Source organism: Harmonia axyridis, chromosome 2 (assembly GCF_914767665.1).
Source record: "Harmonia axyridis chromosome 2, icHarAxyr1.1, whole genome shotgun sequence".
Taxonomy (NCBI): domain Eukaryota; kingdom Metazoa; phylum Arthropoda; class Insecta; order Coleoptera; family Coccinellidae; genus Harmonia; species Harmonia axyridis.
The window spans coordinates 53,264,920-53,285,417 of NC_059502.1; the positions used below are offsets into that span (position 1 = coordinate 53,264,920).

Genomic DNA, 20,498 nt, shown 5'->3' on the forward strand with positions numbered 1-20,498 from the left:
GTCTCCCCGATTCAACTGCAGATATGTTCTGTCCTTCAATTTTCAGCACGACTTTGTGGAATGCAGCTGCCTGCGTATGCAGAAAATACAACCATAACTCAGAGGTAGAATCCTCGAAAAACATTTTCAAGATATTCGGGCATTTATCGATACTTAGGAAATAGTTTTTTAAAGGCTGAAACATTTTAATTCTTTGAAAAAGCGGGACATTTTTGCCCTCGCTGGGGACAGCGGGACAAGCAGCTTCAAAGCGGGACTGTCCCGCCCCAAGCGGGACGTATGGTCACTATATGTATGCACTCGTCAATTTTTGTATGCAATGACAAACTACCAAATTGAGAATATTGGTTTTATTTGATTGAATAGGGTGAGCTACTGCATACGTATCCTGAGGAGATATGTAGATGACATTACGATTAAAATGGTATACCATGCTAACTTCGAGTCAGTCTTCCGATATGGGATAGTTTTTTATGGAAATAGCAGAGACATCAAACAAATCTTTGTCGTGCAAAAACGGGCCATTAGAACCATGGCAGGAATAGGATACAGAGAGTCATGCAGAGGGCATTTTAGAAGAGCAAAAATCCTGACCCTGAGTGGAGTGTACATCCAGGAATGCCTGCTGTTCTTCTATAAAAATAGGGAACTTTTTAAGGAGTATGAACCCCAAAATGTTTATGAAACAAGAACAAATAACTATTCATACCCAATCCATCACCTAACGATGACGAAAAAGACTGCCCTGTATAGCTGTTTAAGGTTGTTCAACAGATTGCCAAATAAAATAAAAATAGCTGGTCCTATTAATAGGTTTAAAAAAGAGGTCCATACGTTGCTGATGGACCTTGAACCGTATACAGTGGAAGAGTATTTGTTGGGGAGACTGGCATAGCGCTCACCGATTCTTGATTTGTGACATCAATTTTGTTTAATAATTTGCTCATTTATGTACTCAGGTTATTCCTCAAAATAAAGATTATTGTTATGTTATGTTATTTTGTGGCGGCGCCGCACTGTCATACTTGTCATTTCGATCTTTTTTCTATGTTGATTCTGATAGGATACATTAATTGAAACCAGATCCCGACCAATCAAAAGCGATGTGTAACCGAGTATGATCGTGTAAAGTCGTGAAACAAAACACTAGAATGATTTCAAATATTTGAAATAGAGAGAGTTTATTGGCGTTTTTATAATTTCAAAAATTGCTTCGGTATAATAGTTGCTTACCTGCATCATCTTCTTTATCTTTGAGGAAGTGGTCAATGTAATCTTTGAAATTTTTCACTGGCACTCTGGATCCATTCAAATACACTTTGACTCCCTTAGTAGACGCTGCAACGTCAAAAGCTCTTCTCGACATTAATCCGACAATGCCATCATCTAATTCCGTCATTTTGAATTTCTCTAAATCTGGGGAGAATGTAATTTTCGTGAATTCTTCACCTGTAAAATCTTTAACTTTGGGTTCGGATGCTTTCGTCATATTGCTACCCCAAGTCTGTTTGAAGTGCTTCTTGAATTCCTTAGACGCAGTTTCTACTGTGAATTTTGTGCTGAAAATATTGCACAATTTTGCACCGTAACCGTTTCTACCTCCGGTGACCTTTTCCTCCTCATCGTTATAATTTGAGGATGTCAGGAGGTGTCCGAATATCATTGTTGGTACAAACATATTTTCTTCTTTGTGCATCACTACAGGTATACCGTGCCCATTGTTGTATACGGATATGGTATTTGTGGCAGCATTAATATCAATTTTTATGCAATCCATTTTTGGGTCCCTCTGTTTATTGTCGGCCGCATTCACCAATATTTCGTCAAAAATTTTGTACAAACCTGCGAACAAAGACTATTTTAATCATTGGTTTCCAAATTCCTTACAGGGTCTTTATGTGTTATGAATGATTATAACTATACATAGTGAGTATTAAGTAATTTTTATAGATTTTGGTGTGCAAGAGACCTTGTGATGTGGGCGATATCATGGTGGTATTTACATTGTTGTCAGATCTTTCCTTTTGCCGGAATAATAATAATAATGAACTCAGATATTTCAAATGGATCACTGTATATTTTTTGCCTTTTGAAAACCTTAAGAAATACTGATTTTCTTCATTTACTCAACTTAACATCCAAAAAAAAAATTATTGTATAATTATAATACATTCATAATAATAAAATACTATATCCTCAAACATGGACCTAAGTGATTAAAAACTTGTTTTGTGCAGAGTATCCCCCAAAAAATATAAAGAAAATCCCATTTACACCATACTAAATTTAACAATTACAAACATAACTAAAGTTAACCGATCAGCTTCAAAATATAGTTTTCACTCCTACTCATTACTTTGAAAATTTTCTGGGATCTCTAATATTTTTAATACTCAACAGTACTAAATTGCATGCTCTTGGGGCCAGTTGTGAAACAAACTTTAAGTGTACATTTCTATTGGAGTAAGGCATCTGCAGCAGTCTGTTTGCCACACTACGAGTAGTGATATCATGTCAGATTACTTTAAACATTTGTTCTTATACATAAACAACAGTAATGTATGAAAGTACAGTGATCTGATATCGCATAATGTCTCCCCTAAAGAGAAGTCTGGTTGGGTATCATCTATCTTTCCCGTACCCGTTCCTTACTTAAAACTCACTCTGTATAATGGTTGTTGAAATATTTGTAGTTTACTTATCGTGGATTTGTTAACAGAAAGGTCACAAAATTTCAATAGGAAATGATAATACAGAATTTATGATTCACTAAGTTCAAAATTTTATCATGTCAAATAGTTGTCATTGTTAGATAGAAGCAAGCAGTAAAGAAAATTTCAAAGGCCATCATGATGTTACAATGATCTTATAAAGACCTAACCTAACCTGTATGTGAAACATAATCGAGTTAGTTAATAAAATAAGTTTCTTTATGTATCATTCATTTTTTCGACAAAAGACAAAAACATAAACACATACCAGGGACATATTCAATCTGTTTCTGCTCCATTTTCTTGTTTTCTTCATTGTAAATCCACATTATATCCGTAGTTTTTTCAACAGATCCTATATAAGTGTCTGGACGCAGCAGAATATGTTCCAATTGTGATTTTTTCTGGTACATCTTTTCAATAGTCTGGGCCTTTTTCGGTTTCGGTGCGGGCCGGGCAACTTCTTCCACTTTGTCGCCATCACCACCATTTTCTTCATTGTGAGAATTCATTCTGGCAAAAATACTCTGAAAAGAAAAAGAAACCGTCAGCATACTAAGATCTTTGACGTTCAAGAAAAATAAGAAGATTTTAAAAATTTAAAAGGAGTGGATATTTTTAATTCAAAATTTAAAAATACCGCCAAATTGAAATTAGCCCATAACATCGCGCCAATGACATCACTTGCAAGTAAAACAAACAAGTACCTCTTTTGGAAGCGTTTGTTTTCATTGTTTTTTTTTTATCTTAGTGAATATAAATTCATTTTACTCTCACAGAAGTTAAACTTTAAAACTAGTGTATACTTTGGAAGGTTATTGGTTTTTCATTTAGCTCATTTTTTAATTTGTCAATTGAATAAATGTTATCACATAAGTGCTCATACTGATTTTTTAAGACACCAGTTGAAGTTCAATAGGCTACTGGTGTTGATTTGTGCAATTGAAACGAAGTAATTTGAATAATTCATAAAAGAAACTTGCTTTAACAGTCTGTATTGAGAAAATTCATTATCATTGAAAAATATAGTTACTCTATTGTTATTAGGTTTTGCAGATTCACAGTCTGAACAATGATAAATTTATAATGAAATTTCAAATTTTTTAAAAGAAAGTTAGTTAAGAAAAAATAATTGTTTGAAATGTGTCTAGTTACAATCATTAAATAATGTATCAATTCAGAATGTTTTTTTGTTGAATGTTATGGAAAAAATAATATTTAATTTTTGTATTGCTTTTAAAAGTGAACAATCATTAATTATTATTCATTTAATGATTTAATTAGTCGTAATATCTGACGAATGAAGAAATTGCCTCGAAAATATACTATTTCATTAATTTCGATATAGAATTAGAAAAAAATTCAATTTAAAATTTTCATCTCAATATTCAGAAGTGAATCACTATTACAATTAACCAAAAGAAGTATCTATTTTCACAAAAAAAAATTAAGGATGAACCAAAATCATAGTTGGTCAGAAATCTTCTGAATATCTTACTTAGGTCAGATAACCCCTTATTAGACGTCATTAATTAATTCTAATAATGTAGAATAGTTAAATTAGTTGATATTATTGATTAAAACAAGAATCAGTAATGTGATCCACATTACTGACTGCTAACTAAAAATAGCTAATAAAAATATAATAAATAAAAAATTACATGATTAAATAAATTTGGGAAGCTCATGTTTCTTTTAGGACATTTGATCCATGGCACAGAGAGACGCATTATTAAAACTCACATGAAATACCTAATTGTCAGTGAAAATTTATATTGGTATATTGAAGAAATCAGTATCTAAAAAGAAACCAAACAAATAACTAAAAAATAAACTTTGAAAGATATATGGAAAATATTTTCTTATTCTAAGATTAATTATTCAAATGAAATAAACCACACTTAGAGAGCGTCTCATAAGATTTTCCATTGATAAAAGAAAAACAAATTGAATATAAACAAGATTTCCAAAATAATTTCTTTCAGATCTATTTGAAACATTTTCTGATATAAATAATTGCACAAACCTTCAATGAATATCCAATTTAAAAACGGAATTTTAAAGTTATGATGGGATTAAAAACGCCGACAACTTGAATAATCCAGTTGTTGAAATATTGTTGTTGTTATGAAAATCATAAAATGAAGTAAAAAATAAAATTAATATTTCATTCCGCATCTTACACCTGATCAGAAATAGGAAAAATATACTGGAAAAAAATACAAAGAATCCAAAATTTACTTACTTTCAAGTCGGACATTTCTTGTAAGGAATCCAATTAGGAAAACATTATTGAGTAAAATTCAGATTCTCGGTAATTGTTGAAGTCTAATGAGGATTTTAAAATGGATACTCACAGATAATAAGGTAATTTGAAAAATCTTCAATCATTTGAAAATTAAAACATTCCTAAACTAAGACATGTATTCCCAATATTCTTTTTAGCTTGGAATTTCAGGCGTCCAACTTTGACACTAAGGAGGAAAGCATAACTGTCAACAAAGTCAATGTTTGAATTCTACCGTTACGATTGGTTAATTCAAAACTTTGGCAAAATTCAACCGTCGCAGACTCTTATTGTGTTTTTTTCAAGTAGTTTACAAATAAAGATGAATTATTATTAGATTATATTAGGTAATTGGTATATACCTTGATGTCAGATTGGAATAAATTGAAACGTTTATATTGATAGTGCTAAGTGAAAATCCAATATACATCTCAGTTCCTCGAATATTCTACGAAAATGTTACAAAATAATAATAATAATAAATCGACTTTATTAAACAAATGTACATACATTTGCCCTGAAAAGGCGAAGATTAGCTAAAGCTACTCTTAAACTCTTAACATAACTCTTACATTAGAAGAAATATTGTATTAAACAATGCATTGATCATATTTGTTTCAGTAAACCAATAAGATGATATTTTATAACAAATTAGGCCTATTCTGGTTTCATTGGAATTGCTGTCTCCTCAGAATAATATTTTTTCCGGGAAATCAACTAAAATAACAAGAGGCCTTCGATTTTCGAAAATGTGGCATTTTTAAATTGGAAGGAGGGGGGAGACTTCCTATAATTTTTACGTTTCTCCTCATGGAAAGTGTATAATTCAAAGATTGAATAAAAAGTTGTACTTTTCTCGAAAACCATAAAAGCTATTCCAAATTTGATAGAAATATCGATTAGTAAACTGCATTGGTATTTAAGAAGTTGAGATTTGTACAAAAAACTAGTTGCAAAATACCTATCTCCAATATAAACTGATGTATAAAAAAAATTGTAATTTTGTATTTTTCTCCAGCCTCGTAACAAAATATATAGGCATATAGTAGTTCAGACGTTAACTACGTAAGATTAAGGTAGTTCAAGATGTATGAAAATTCATTGGATAGTTCAATTCAAATATTGATTTTCTATGATTATAGTTTGTTCTGTGATTGCAATTGTAAATAAAAATAACCGTTTTAAATTCAAACAACTAATATTTTGAAGAATAATATAATTCCTTAAGAAATATAATACCTTTTTTTCTAATTCTATAATTTCTCCAGAATGAATCTGGATGATTATGTCAACGTTACTGTTAGAATAAAACCTCCTCCCAGTAGAAAATCCTTCAAAAGTTCCTTAAAAATCATCAGTACAAATCCAGCCGTATGTTTCTCGATTTTTTGTTATTACTTTGTGTTAATGCTTTGATTTTTAGGTTTTGTTAGCAACAGATAAACAGCAAACATTTCATTTTGACAATATTTTCGAGAAAAATTCTACCCAAGAAGATATTTATAACGAAGTAGTTAAACCTTTGGTGAGCAAAGTCAAAGATGGTTATAATTGTACTATATTCGCCTATGGACAGACTGGAACTGGCAAAACATATACTATGGGAACTAATTCAACGGTAACTATTATAGTGTATGTACGATTCTGTACCAAATAAATTTTCATAACTGCAGGAAAGAAGTCCAGGCATCATTCCAAGAGCTTTGGAGGATTTTTTCTTAAATGATGACGGAGAATTTGATGTACATCTTTCTTTTATGGAAATTTATAATGAGAAAGTTTATGATTTGCTCAAAAACAATAATGAAGTACCACTTCCCATTAAAGGTATGTACTCATTCAACTGAAAAATAGTTTATAACATATAATAGTTGTGAATTTTTAGGTTTTAGAGTTGAAGGCTTATCAAAACAAAAAGTTTTCAATATTTATGAAGCAAAACATTTTCTTGAAATGGGAGGAAAAAATCGCCATACTGGGGAAACAAAACAAAATTTGTTCAGTTCAAGATCTCATGCAATTTTCTCAATTGAATTCACATTGGATCAAGGGTGAGTTCACTTACTTATCCCACTATTTGGTTAATTTACTATTGAATTCATAGAAATAAGCAAACTTGTGGAAAATTGAATTTAGTTGATTTGGCTGGTTCAGAAAGTGTAAAGAAAACAGGAACACAAGGAAATTCCTTTCAAGAAGGAATAAATATAAATAAAGGATTACTTTGTATTGGACAAGTGATGACAGCATTGAGCAATAATCTACCACATATACCTTATAGACAATCCATAATAACAACTATTCTTCAAGGTATTTCTGATTTTTTTTTTAATTATGATATTCCCGTATGGAGTTCCTTTAAGATGCTTATCAATTTATATGTTTGTTAGTTTGTATTTCATTTTGGAATGTTTGTATTTTCCTTGAATAGTGAAAAAAATTAGGCAATGTTTTTCATATAGAGATTAATCAGTAAGTTTGTATCTGACTTCATTTTTCATACCATCGTTAAAAAACCATGATGTAATGATATGATTCAAATCAAACTATCTCAAGAATAAAGAAAGCTGAATAAAATGTTGAATAATAACTTGCAGAGTCCCTGAATCGAAATAACTACATATCCTTGATTGCTTGTGTGAAATGTGGAACTGAAGATTCTAATGAAACACTTCAGGCACTGGAGTTTGCTCAAAGAGTGAAAAAGATGAGAAATAAGCCAGAAGTTAGAGAAGTTCTTATGAAATATAAATCGGAAAACCCTACTCTGTTTGAGAAGAATGGAGTCTCATCAACACCTATAAAAAGAGCTGCAACAACACCTCTTCGAATAAATCATTTCAAGAAACCAAGGGGTTTGAGTACTTTGAACTCGCATGCAGAAATAAGTGGAACATCCATAAACAATTCAAAATCAACGGTTTCAATGTCTTCTGCCTGCAATAGTGAGATGGGCATTAATTTCAGTCCAATAATGAGGAAATATATGGGTGAGCTTCAAAATACCCTTATGGACAAATTAGAAACTGTGATTCATAATACTTTGAAAAGACCTACTAGAAGGAGTACCAGATTGTCCTCCGCAAGGGAGAAGGAAAATACTCCCAAGTAAGTCAAGTTCCCCGAAGCCTTTTACATTCTGTATTTGATTATTTGCAAGGTGGTACTTTAAGAATCCCCAATCTCTGAATTGTAGATTCTAGACCTCAAACTATGATGACATACAAAGATTTCTAGTTTCCAAGATATCAGGTGTTTAAAGTTTAAATAGGGATTTTGGGCAGAATCATCATATTTTGAGATCTAAAGTCTACAATTCAGAGATTGGAAATTCTTCACGAATCACTCTGTACATAGTTTTATTTTTAGATATTCTTGGAATACAATCCAACCTCAATTATCAAAACTAATACAAAAGGAGGTTATGCTGTTGACTTCCAAAACATCAAAAGCCACTAGCAGTCCTATAGATCATGATGAACTTGATCAAGCAAAAAAGATATTGGTAAGAGAGTTAGAATATTTGGGGTTATCCAGCCGTTGTCTAATTTGTTTTACGTTTCGCCTACTGCAGTAGGCATCTACATAAGCTTCTAGATCATATGTTGTAATTTTACATAGAATGGAGTGGGCAGGGCTATGTCAATAATTCCCTCCACTTCTGATAGGTTGGGTATTTGCCCAATCTGTTGATAGTAACTAGAGATGAGCGATACCGTGATTTCTAGATCACGTTGTGAAACGTTCCTGTTCCTTTATGATATCAGTGAAATTAAAGCGTGACGTGATCACTGTTTAGGTATCGGATTCGGTTAGAGTCCGTTATCCGTTAAGTGCAGCACTGGGAGTGGGGTCACCCCACTCCCAGTGCTGCACAGAACGAATCCCATACCTAAACAGTGATCACGTCACGCTTTAATTTCACTGATATCATAAAGGAACAGGAACATTGCGTTTCACAACGCTAAGCACGGACCGTGCTTGTTATTATTATTTGTATGAATCACCCAAACCTTAGCTCTTTTGTCTTTCTGTTAATTCTTTAGAGGTAACAGATTTGTGGAATATGGATATGAATAATTTTGGACATCGAAAAATAAATAATACCTACACATACAATAATTCACATGTGAATATATATTGATAATATTAAGTGGCTGATACTGCATCAAATAAAATAAGAGAAAAACAGAAAAAGTAACAATCAGAAATGTACAAAAGTATAGTAAAACCAGACAAACCAGTTATTGAATAATTAAATTTCCTAAATATATTTGATATTTTCTATTAATTTCTGAGCTAATCAAAGAATTGTGAAATCTCTGAATGAAAAGGTATGATTTTTAGGACATCGAATAATAAATAATGAGCCATATGCATATATTCAGACGTTTATTTATTTATTTAATAATAATGATGAGTAATCAACCTCCTAACAAAATCCACTCATTTTATAATTGTATATAAAAAATAGTTAAGGGGCTAATACTGTAACAAAAAAATAAGAGAAAAATTAAAAATTTTACAACAAAAAATTCAGAAATGGGTAGTTAAAAAACTCCCTAAATAATCGAATTTCCTAACTATATTTGATAAATTTTTCGAGAGAAAAATACAATTATTCCTATTCATTCTCCACCAACGACATATTACAATTGAGGAAGAGAATCATATGAGTTTTTTTATTAGTTAGCCTGCTTCGACGTTCTGTTTATATTTGTCCGGCTTTCGAAAACAATCGTTCGCACGGAACTTATGTTGCTAGAGTGCATCAATAAGTGCCGACAAAGGTTCCGAAGCAATAAAAACATCAGGCTGGCAGGCTGGCTTCATAATTTACGATTGCACGGACGTTGATATGCCCTGAAAATATCTGTGAAATATTCAAACAGTGATCCCATCACGCTCTGTATTCGTTTTTCGGAACCGTGACTACCTGTGACAGTCTGATATCAGTGATTAAATCACAGTTCGTGAAATATCGCTCATCTCTAATAGTAACCAGGTTCTATGAACTATTGGTGTTTCTTCTTTTCTGTTGATGTTTGTTTTAGATTTAGAATGTTTGTATATTTTGATGGCTTACATATTCATTCATTAGGTAATTGTTCTCAATATTTGAATGAATTTATGTCTGCGAAAATTAGATGTGTCTTTCGGTGAGAGCAAGTTTGGTGAGTGTAGACTCATTTGTTTGGTTTTGTTGCTAACACTATTTGTGTTCCTGCACTCGGATTCGAGGAAATGATTGATTACTTTTCGAAGAAATAGAGAAATATGAATTGAACACAAAAAAAACACCTAATCAAATGTGCTATTCAGTAAACAGTAACAAGACATATACACAAAGTGGACCATCAAAGGAATTACAAGACAGAAAGTGAAAAACCGAAACGTTTAAATATTAATTGTTAAAACATGTGCGGTGAAACGATTTTTGTGTGAACTGGAATTAACTATATTTTATTTAAAATCAATTTTATCAAGTAAATACCCATTCAATAACTTAAGAACAATATTTTCATTATTTAGAAAAAATTTTAAATCATTAAAGAATAATATGGTTTTAGATGTTCGATGAGGAAATATCCAATGCAATGAAAGCACCCTTAAAAAATGAATCAACTGAAGTACAGAAGTTAACACCATGCATTTCACCTATAAATGTTCAATATCCTGAACATGACGATTCAAATAATACAGATTTCGTTTTCAAAAAACCAATTTTGTTTATCAAAGCAAACTCTGAAAAGGAAAAAATTGAACCAACACAAACTACTAAAATTATGCCCAGAAGAAGTGCAAGAATTTCTATTAGATCCCAAAGCATTATGCTGAATGAAAGCCAAGAATTAAGCAGAACATACTGTAATAAAAGTAGAAGATGTGAATGTGAAAATAATAAAAGGTAATTTCACGAAAAAAATTGAATAACATAATTTTCTGCACCATAATATATTATCTAGGATATTGATCTTAATTGTCAAATTTTTCAAGTTCCTCACAACCAAAGCCAAAGAAGATTTCCAAAAAGACTAATTCTACAACACAAACCAGAACAAAAGAAGTTCTTAAAATTCTCAACGAAGGAGATAAAAAAGAAATACAAAAATTAGCAACTATTGGACCAAAAACTGCAGAGCGAATTTTGTTGTTTAGGTGGTATTCTTGTTATTTCTCTCTTATAAAATAAAAAACTTTCATTAATTTCAGGCATTTCAAAAGAAAATTTAAATCTGTGGCAGAGTTGTCTGAGATGCCAGGATGGTCTAGCACTTATTTTAAGAATTTTATAGATCAAAATTTCTGTCAGTTGTAATATCTAAAGGCGAGTTTAGATGGCATAATTTTGTCTTGCCAGTGCTAAGGGACACACTCATGATCTAAAATCATATGACATTTTCGATACAATCACAACAACATAGTTGGGACTTAATGATAAAACTGGACATTTGAAGATGTGTCCTGGAAATGCCTTTTATGAAAAATATTCATGTTACCAAAGCAAACTATTTTGTTTGTAGTTAGTAATTATTATTATTTTGTACAATATGAAATATTGAGTTTAATTTCTTTTACACTATATATAAGATGAAGACGATTCCAAAAAACAGAAAAATAAAGTAGGTTATTTCTTCATTGTTTTTATTTATTAGTAATCAGAATACAGCAACAATTATATGAGCTAACTTACTATCTTAAGAGTATCGAGCTCTTAAACACTCCAGTTCGAAGATCATTTGGCACGAAATGCCTTAGCGCGACTGGCGTTATCCTGCTGAAATCATCACGTAAGCAGAGATCGTTATGCCCCTATTAGACGACTTTCCTTCTCTTTCTACGGGCAGTGTGCGAGTATCGAGCAACAAGCATTGTATACGAACGGTTGTATAAGGGTACGTCAACAGTGCACAGCGTCTTACTTTTTCTAGGCAAACTAGACTGGCATGAACCTGCGTGATTGCACTTGGAGGAAGTTGTAGAATGCGCTTCCCGAATCCCGCTCTATCTTATTTGGCATGATGGATCTATGCCATGAGGATCTAATAGGTTAGGTCTTACTAGATATCGATAGTATTTGAAATTCATTAACCATTTTCAGAATATATTTTTTTTATGATGATTGATAACAATTTTGGGCTCAAGGCTTCAAAATTGCTTTTGTATTGTACAGTGATCAAAATGGTCGAATCACGATCATGAAGTCACCGTGAAAAATAAAAATATGAGAATGCACCATTATCGTTTCTTACAAAATACTATTACAGAATTCAGATAATCTAAATCGAAGCATTTCGAACACGCTTTGTAACTCATTTCCTCAAAGCGATGTTGAAAAGTGATTAAATATATTCTGGGTTGAATTTTATTTCATGTGCACCAGACACTCTTTATGGAATAATTAGTTATTGTCCGATTATAACCGACAACACTGTACGGTTCTAGGGATTTTTGCGCGATTGTTTGTATTTCTGTGGGAACTATGATCACGGTATAGTATATCTTTATACTGTGACATAACCATCATATAACCTGTCACTAGCACAACTAAAGGGGGTGTTGACTTTAAGGGTGCAGTCCCCCTCCAAGGATACCAACAATTGAAAATTTTGAATTTAATAATAAAAATAAATACTAGCGAGTAATACCTATTTGTTTGGTGTCAAACAAACGCAATCTCAATCAATACACATTCATTCATCATATTTACTCCGAATTTATTCCCTGACATGAATATCGTTTACCCGATTATCAGTTTTACATTTCCAAGTTTGCAACTTTCTTATTGAAACATGCTCAATCTATGAGAAAAAATTTTTCACAGCATCATCTATTCTTTCGGCCGGCAACTCCAATATAGAAAAAATCTCTTGGGGGTTGCTTCCTAACGATAACCATAAAACTAGAATTTTATTGCCAACACCTTTTTAGGTATTAGTTCAGTAGTTGAACACTACGAAATAAATATTATTATTTCTTTGTACAACGTATCACCCCCAAACAAAGTCCTGGCTGCGCCATTGTGACCTGTGTTAATTTTAAATTGTAATTGGAAACAAATGAGAATGTTGAGTTAGAACTTCAAATGCATTGGATAAAAGAGCAATATTTTCTCAGTTTTCACTCGTTACACGATCTTATACTGATCTTACTGAACACAAATATAATTTATAAAAAGAAAGTTATATTTTAATCGGAAACTAATCTGTCTATTTCGGGGGATTACTTTAATCTGGTAGTCGGAAAATTTAGGTGAGATGCAACAGTTAAAAATGAAAGATTTAAAGTAGAAAAATAATCTTGGATCGAATGAAATAATACATACTGTACTTGGGCCTAGAGTAATTAAATTTTATTCAGCAGTGAATTGCATCAATTCTTAAAATTGTATTATCAACCCACATTGAATAAATACATAACTGAAATATTTGAATGAATGTATTTCAACCAATTATAAAATAGTAGCTACAAATTGACTATAAATATATATGCAACAATAATAATATGTACTATCAATACATATTTTTGGTACATTCCCAATAGCTACTTATATCAATAGTATAAAACAAAAAGAATATATTAAGGTAAAATTCTATAACACAAATACCTACATATCCATACAGAACAAATACACTTTTACAATATCCAAGAACAGTCTTCACTCCTTTTCAGACTTAAATTAAATAAATGCAATTCAGTTTGACAAAAATTACATATTAATTCAATATAACACAATTTATAAAACATATAACAAATAGCTACCTAATTAAGAAGCGAAAAATAAAAAAAAAGTGATTCTCAGAAACAGGTACTTGAGAACATATTGAATCCAAAAGTGAAACAGAATAGACACGTTATCTTTATGTTTCTTCTAAGTTTTTGTTTTTAGATATAGATCAAATGCTAAAAAGTGAACGATCAAGTTCAATAATGGATTACAAAACAATAAAATATAACAAAAATAAATAATAAAAAAGCTGTACTTGTAGTTCAATTATCAGATATATATTTCAGGTTATTTAGGTTAGTTGACTTAATTTCTCAATAATATTTGAAATATTGATTTAGCTATTATTTGGAAGCCTCTTTTAAGTAAAATATGCCTTTTCTCTTCTTTTTCTATTTACTACAAACATTTTTTGTTTCTTCTGCTGTGTCTTTAGATGGAAAAGATTTAATAGATTATTATTCAATAGAGTGAGACGAATTAGCTTCCAAATGTCTCAATACGAAAATTGTTCATATTATATTGATGTTAATAATAACGATGTATATATAAACTATATACAAACTACTTCAGATCAACTTCATAATTGATTTGTTTCTCATTTTGGTTCTCCTGTTCCCTATGTTATATGTTACTAGTCTAACTATTTGTCCTACTTAAAAATATGTAACGGTAATTTTCAGATATCATAAAATCCAATCAACAAAAACCTAAATAAACCTTAAAAATAATAGTATATTGTACTAAGTTCAATCAAAAATGGCAAATAAAAATCACAGTAAAGTAAATAAAAGTATCACAATAAATAAAGTAATAGATAAAATGATGATGGCAGTCCATTGGCGTCGATCTACAAAAAATAACATATACGTCAGGGTATTATTTATATTCATATATACAGGGTGTTACCAAATAGTGTGTGTTTTAAGGTCTTAGGCCTTTCCTTAGAAAGTTACACACTTACAAAAATGATAAATTTTTTTTTTGAAATTGTTGAAGAATTAAATAAATGGAATTTTGTGATCTAGTTCTACTGATAATGGATATTTCTCAATTCAAAAATATGTGTAGAAAATAACGATTTATTGATGATATATCATACGATGCCGATGTGTCTCTTTATAGAGTCGTCTAGTTTTAAACTTATTTTGGGTAACACTTTGTATAATTGAATTGGATTATCGATGTTTTTCGAAAGATTTCATAAAAGACATAGTATTGTACTGAAGTAGTAGTAACTTCAATGTAATTCACAGAATCTTTATAAGCATTTAACCAATCTTTTTGACAAAAATATCATCTTCAAAAACTCAAAGTTAGTATGTTAGTAATTAATTCACAGAAAAATCTTCCGAAGAGTCTCAAACTACCTCACTATTCAACCCTTTATACCTTAACCAATCGGCTTAAATTGTTCCACCAGTTTCACTATTGCTGGTCGAAACGGAGTCTCACGATGACTCAAAATTAATTTTGTGAACTGTAAATTTTTCACCATTTTCGGTATGTAGTGAAAATGAAAAACATCAAAGCGTTGTTGAAGCATGTATCTTTCCATTTATAGTAATGACGTAGTTTTTACTAGTCAAAAGTCTATCTACAAGAAATAACAATAGGGCTATTAAAAATGTCACCACTTATTGGAAAATCAATTGGGAATTTAAGAGTGGAAAAGTTTTGAGTATGTAATGTGAATGATGTAAGGTTAAGTAGTAATGGGTTAAGTGAAGAGAGTTATTTGAGACTCCTCGGTAGATATTTCTGTGAATTAATGTAAGTAGCTTTTAGTTTCTGAAAATGACAACATTGTTGTCGAAACGATTCGTTAAACGCTTATAAAAAATTTGTGGATTAGAGCATGGTCACTTCAATACCAGTAGAATGATAATACAATTAACTTATCGACTAATGAGCCATAATTGTGTTCCTGCAGTTAGGAAGTATTGAAGCTTCATCTACGATTTTATATTGCTCAGTGCGACCAAGGGACCTAACATCTTTCAAATAATCGTTAATCAGTTATTTTTTCTCAGTGTTGGTTGGTACTTCGTTTTATTCAAGATAATTGATTGAAAGTATGAAAAATATCGGGTAGGTGATGGCCATCCTGTAGAATGCAAATTCTGCATAATTCTACCCAACATTTTCCTGTTGATGTTTACAATGTTCTTTCCCCAGACTAACTTCTTCGATCGAGTGAAAAGAGGCCTTATAACTTGTGAAGATGATAGCATTTTAACCCTTCTTTAAGTTAAGTTGTATATTCGACGTGAGGTGGGTCCTAGGATAGGACAGGTGTTTCGGAAGTTCCTGATTAAACTTGATTACCAAGTGCTAGCAATTAAAGTCTAAAATTTTATATCCATCTGTTGTGGAAAAATCACTGAAAACGGAAGTGAAAACTTTTTTCACTGAAAGTGCTCCATTTATAAGAGAATTCAAATTAACATAAATTCATTTTCATTTATAACAGAAGGAAATTTATAATAGACATCTGCGAGTGCCGGTTAAAATTGTCATCTGTTTAAATCATCAACAAAATAAATATGATCAGCGAAAACAAACGGAAATGTTTCCAACTAGAAACGATGTCGGATTCAAAGGATTTATCAGATCGACAAATACTCAATAATGAAATATCTCCACAGAATCTTTCAATTACCGTATTGAACATAAAGCAAATAATCACAAAAGGCACGAAAATAGCCAACAATATGTCTACACTCAAGCCATCCAAACATCAATTCCACCTTCGACTCAAAACATGAATGCAAGAGACTATACTGAACTCTCAGGTGATGAATCATCCTATGAGAAACAATTGCAGGATTGTATTACGACTTGGAACACCACCAAGCCGCCGAAAAAACGACCTACTGTTATAATGGAGTTACTATTGAGGACGAACGTCAGATCCACTGTTCTATTGTTACTGAATTTGCATTCCATCTCGAAATCAATGACACTACCCTTTCCAAAGAAAAAGACAGGTTTCCCCGGGTCACACTGTATATGGAAAATTATTCATAGATTAACTTACCAGTTGTCATATGAAGAACCTTAGCAACTCGTTTCATTGCAGAATCCATCCTCGACTCTGTTGCATCCAACTCGGTACCGAAATCATCCAGCATTCTAAAGGGAAATTAATTAAGTTTTTTGAAAGAACAAATGAAAAAAACGAGGAAAGCACTGACGCGAAGTCAGGAGCTTTTGAGCGCTCTTCCTTCAAGCGCCATTGGAGACTGCAAGACTATATATAATTATGTGGTCTCCAAGGACGTAATTGCAGCATGAACGAGCGTTAAAAGAGATGACTTCAATTTAGCGCTTTTCCTTTTTTTTCCTTATTTTGCTTGAATTTTCTTTGGTTTAGAGAACTCCATTAACAGTAAATTTCGCACGAATCTTGGAATTATTATTCTTTATATACACAGAAGATTTTAAATAGTTCAAAATTGTTGTCATTAAAATATTAGTTTTTTTTTCGATTTTCTGTTAAAATTTTCTATGGTTCTGAATCTGATGGTGCTATCTACACACATCTATACACAAGCTTGAAAAGCATATTCCATATATAATCTAAAACGAAAACATTGGTTATTTCTCTTGAATTTTCTATGGTTTTCGTTGTGCGATTAACATAAAAAGAAAAACCAGTTATATTTACGGAAGCCCTAGTCGAATTTTGTTTATTAACGAACATGTAAATGAAAAAAGTTTTTTATTTAATAAGAGGAATTTATAGTTAAATTTAATGCAACTTTAAGACTCACCTTATATATGTTATTGATCATGAAGTCATAATTTTTTTGGTGTTTACATTTTTAGATCATTTTGAAAACTTTGATTTTGTGTCCGATTTCAATTGCAAGTAAATCTTCAAATTCCACAATTTTCATGAAATTTTGATCACAATTGGTGTGAATATCCAATTCAGATCAAATAAAGTCTCATACTAACTTCGGCTATATATCTCTTTATGTCTCGCATGCGCAAGTGTAAAATTTCAGAAACCTCCCTGTACTGTAATTTGGAATGGATCGTAAGTAGTTTTAGCTCTTCCGGATATACGATGTGCATTTAGTTCTTATTCATAAACAAAGGAAGAGGAACTAATGTGCTATAACCATTGGCAGATTATTTTTTACATTCAATGGCCAATAGTTCCAGCATCGAATTAAATTTACGACCTAGACACCTCTGAAGATAACTACCAGTTGCAACATCGAGTGAATCTAAGCTTAACCATATCGGGTTGTAACTCATAATAATACAGGAAAAATCACTATATTCTGCTATTTGGAGAGTAAAATTATGAGAAATGTAAATACCCTGCTTGTTCATCCAATTCTATTCCAATATGCCTCGACATATTTTTAAGGGAACCCAAACTGTCTCCAATAGCTTCCAAATGTTCTTCTTGTTGTCTGGTCAAGTACTGTTGTTGAGTGAAATTGTCTTTGATGAAATTTCTCTGGGGGCTATCGATGTCATTCTCCAATTTGGAATACTTGGTTGTTCCCCTCGAGCTGGTCACCTTAACCTCACTTGTATCCAGCAATGGCTGAAAATTAAAGTGGTTATTATTATTATTAGAACTCTTTATTGCATAAAAGGTTGTACAATAGTTTGTTAAAAAAAAGTGCAAAAAATGATAAAATATTATCTATCTATTGGTTGTTTTAGTTGAAAAGCATTCAAACCAGAGTCCAGGAGAATGGACAATGTTGCCGATTGAAACTCCTAAAGCCTTGTCCGCACCAAGGGTAACATTTATTTATTTATTTGTCGAGCTTGTTAGAAACATGTGTTTCTAAAAAAGTTTGTGGGTTTCTTTGGAAATGTTGGCAACATTTGTCTTGAACTTTTGTAGAGTAACCATTCATTCACAGCACTTTGTTAATAGCAATATAATAGAATAAAAAAAATTACTGAACCTGTTCAACACAGTTATTACTATTTTTAATTCCTGTTATTTAGTAAGAAAGGTAGAAATATACTGAAAGGTAAATAGTGGTTCTATTCATCAATATTAAATTTTTAATATCACCTGTATAGCTGAATAGTCAATATCCCTTCCACGATTCATAATGATTTTATCTCTCATCAGCTGAAATTGAAATTATCATCAATGATATCAGAATAACCAATTGGTATTTACCTTTACTTCTTCTCGAGTACTTTCAATGAATTTTTTTCGTACCGTTAATTCTTTATTATCTATTTTGAACTTGGTCGGGTTTTTCTCTACTATATTTAAGAAATGTTAAGGAGAATGACAGAATAAAGTATGCAATTCAGTATAATGATAAAATATGGGAAGTTTTTCTTCCAAATGTAATTCTCACAAGAGTTCTCAATCAAGCTGGCGGATAATTTCTACCCATACTTCAATGTTATTATTTTACTAACATTGTTAATGCGGTAAATGTTTACTATATAGAATTAATTTGAATAATGATTCAAAAGTGATGTAATTTTGCAGACTCATTAATTTTGGGCCCTAAATCACGAATCCATTGACGAAAATTCCTCAATCCTACTAGTGTTTTTTTTTTAATTGTAAAGTTGGCCTAATGAAGGTAAGGTTATCCACATTAATAGCTAGTTTTCTTGTATTTTATCAAGTGATTTTTGTAAGAAAAGATGAATCAATCAATTTTCTTTTTTTCGTGAAAAACGTCGATTTTATTCATTGTTTATATACAGTGGCAGCCAATATGTTTAATACCGTATTAAACATTACGTATAAATAATACGTAACGTCTATCAGAAGCGAAATAATCTGCAACGTTGCCAGTATGACACATTTGTAGTTCAATTGTATAAGATTATGACATTAACGGAGATAGAATTTTCGCGGCCCCTTTTGGATTGAAAAATTGGCGTGTGTATTATATGTGAAGATCTTTGTTGATTGGTTCCAACTATCTACGGTTTTCATTGAACAAATATTCTCGCTAGAATTATAGAGGGGCAGTAGAGTTTTGGGGAATCGAACAAGAATCTAAGAAAGTATTCATGGTTCCAGTTGCGCCTTAATGTTAAGCCAACATTACAATTAAAAAAAAACTAGTAGGATTGAGGAATTCTCGTCACCATATTCGTGATTTAGGGCCCAAAATTAGTAAGTCTGCAAAATTTCATCACTTTTGAATCATTATTTAAATTAATTTTATCTAGTCAACATTCAAAGTTAAATAACTACAGCAGAAATCTCCATTATTTGATATTTCATACAACAAATAAGCATTATGAACATGCTTCATGCATTATGCTTTTGTGTGAAATTAGAAAAGGATATCAATTGTATCTTCTAAGTCTTCTAAATCCCATTCGATACTACGTAAAGAATTTTTCAACTCTGTATTAATCCATTCAATTTCTTCCCTTGACACACAAATAGGATCTTCCTGAATTTTAATCCATCGAAGGTAAAGGCCTCGAGTTTTATTCAATGCTTTAAAAACCTCACTGAAAATATTGCGTTAGAGTTGAACTTGGTATACGAACAAATTAATTAACTCACTCTTTCACAACAAAGTATGGATCTTCTAGAGTCATATCCTCAAATTTGTATTGTTTGAATGAAGCAAAAATGCTTAAGGCTTAAGTATATTTAAAAGTTCATGTAGTCATTGTAAACCATTTTCCATCGAAATCATAAATTCATATACATTGATTCAAAATGAATATAGGTGAATAACAATAAGTTAGAATTTTAGGTAGTTTCCTTTGACATTTGTCAACATCCCAATCATCAGTTATC

The 20,498-nt window shown here is 31.4% G+C and overlaps 3 protein-coding genes across 7 annotated transcripts in view; 1 reads left to right on the forward strand and 2 right to left on the reverse strand.

Annotated features, from left to right (window-relative positions):
• LOC123672314 (DNA topoisomerase 2) overlaps nucleotides 1-5,220 on the reverse strand; it is a 28,167-nt gene extending 22,947 nt beyond the window's left edge. For 2 of the 4 annotated variants that reach the window (XM_045606390.1, XM_045606389.1), the window contains exons 1-3: nucleotides 4,373-4,456; nucleotides 2,980-3,238; nucleotides 1,234-1,842 (exon numbers count right to left, since the gene is read on the reverse strand). In XM_045606390.1, the coding sequence (XP_045462346.1) occupies nucleotides 1,234-1,842; nucleotides 2,980-3,238; nucleotides 4,373-4,441 (937 nt within the window). In that variant the 5' untranslated portion in view covers nucleotides 4,442-4,456. Of the gene's footprint in view, nucleotides 1-1,233; nucleotides 1,843-2,979; nucleotides 3,239-4,372; nucleotides 4,457-4,956 lie in introns of those variants that run through there. The other 2 variants (XM_045606393.1, XM_045606391.1) reach the window with 2 other exon arrangements.
• A 915-nt stretch (nucleotides 5,221-6,135) lies between these two features.
• LOC123672315 (kinesin-related protein SMY1-like) overlaps nucleotides 6,136-20,498 on the forward strand; it is a 286,748-nt gene continuing 272,385 nt past the window's right edge. Inside the window, exons 1-7 of one of the 2 annotated variants that reach the window (XM_045606395.1) lie at nucleotides 6,136-6,369; nucleotides 6,422-6,616; nucleotides 6,672-6,825; nucleotides 6,884-7,049; nucleotides 7,103-7,308; nucleotides 7,596-8,106; nucleotides 8,368-8,503. In XM_045606395.1, the coding sequence (XP_045462351.1) occupies nucleotides 6,268-6,369; nucleotides 6,422-6,616; nucleotides 6,672-6,825; nucleotides 6,884-7,049; nucleotides 7,103-7,308; nucleotides 7,596-8,106; nucleotides 8,368-8,503 (1,470 nt within the window). In that variant the 5' untranslated portion in view covers nucleotides 6,136-6,267. The remainder of the gene's footprint in view (nucleotides 6,370-6,421; nucleotides 6,617-6,671; nucleotides 6,826-6,883; nucleotides 7,050-7,102; nucleotides 7,309-7,595; nucleotides 8,107-8,367; nucleotides 8,504-20,498) is intronic. The other variant, XM_045606394.1, reaches the window with a different exon arrangement.
• LOC123672317 (syntaxin-6) lies at nucleotides 14,442-20,485 on the reverse strand. Its single transcript, XM_045606397.1, has 7 exons — nucleotides 20,259-20,485; nucleotides 20,034-20,203; nucleotides 18,891-18,985; nucleotides 18,780-18,839; nucleotides 18,061-18,293; nucleotides 16,767-16,861; nucleotides 14,442-14,576 (listed from the first exon to the last, which is right to left on the reverse strand). Exons 1-7 carry the CDS (start codon nucleotides 20,291-20,293, stop codon nucleotides 14,500-14,502), a joined length of 765 nt encoding a protein of 254 aa, XP_045462353.1. The 5' UTR covers nucleotides 20,294-20,485; the 3' UTR covers nucleotides 14,442-14,499.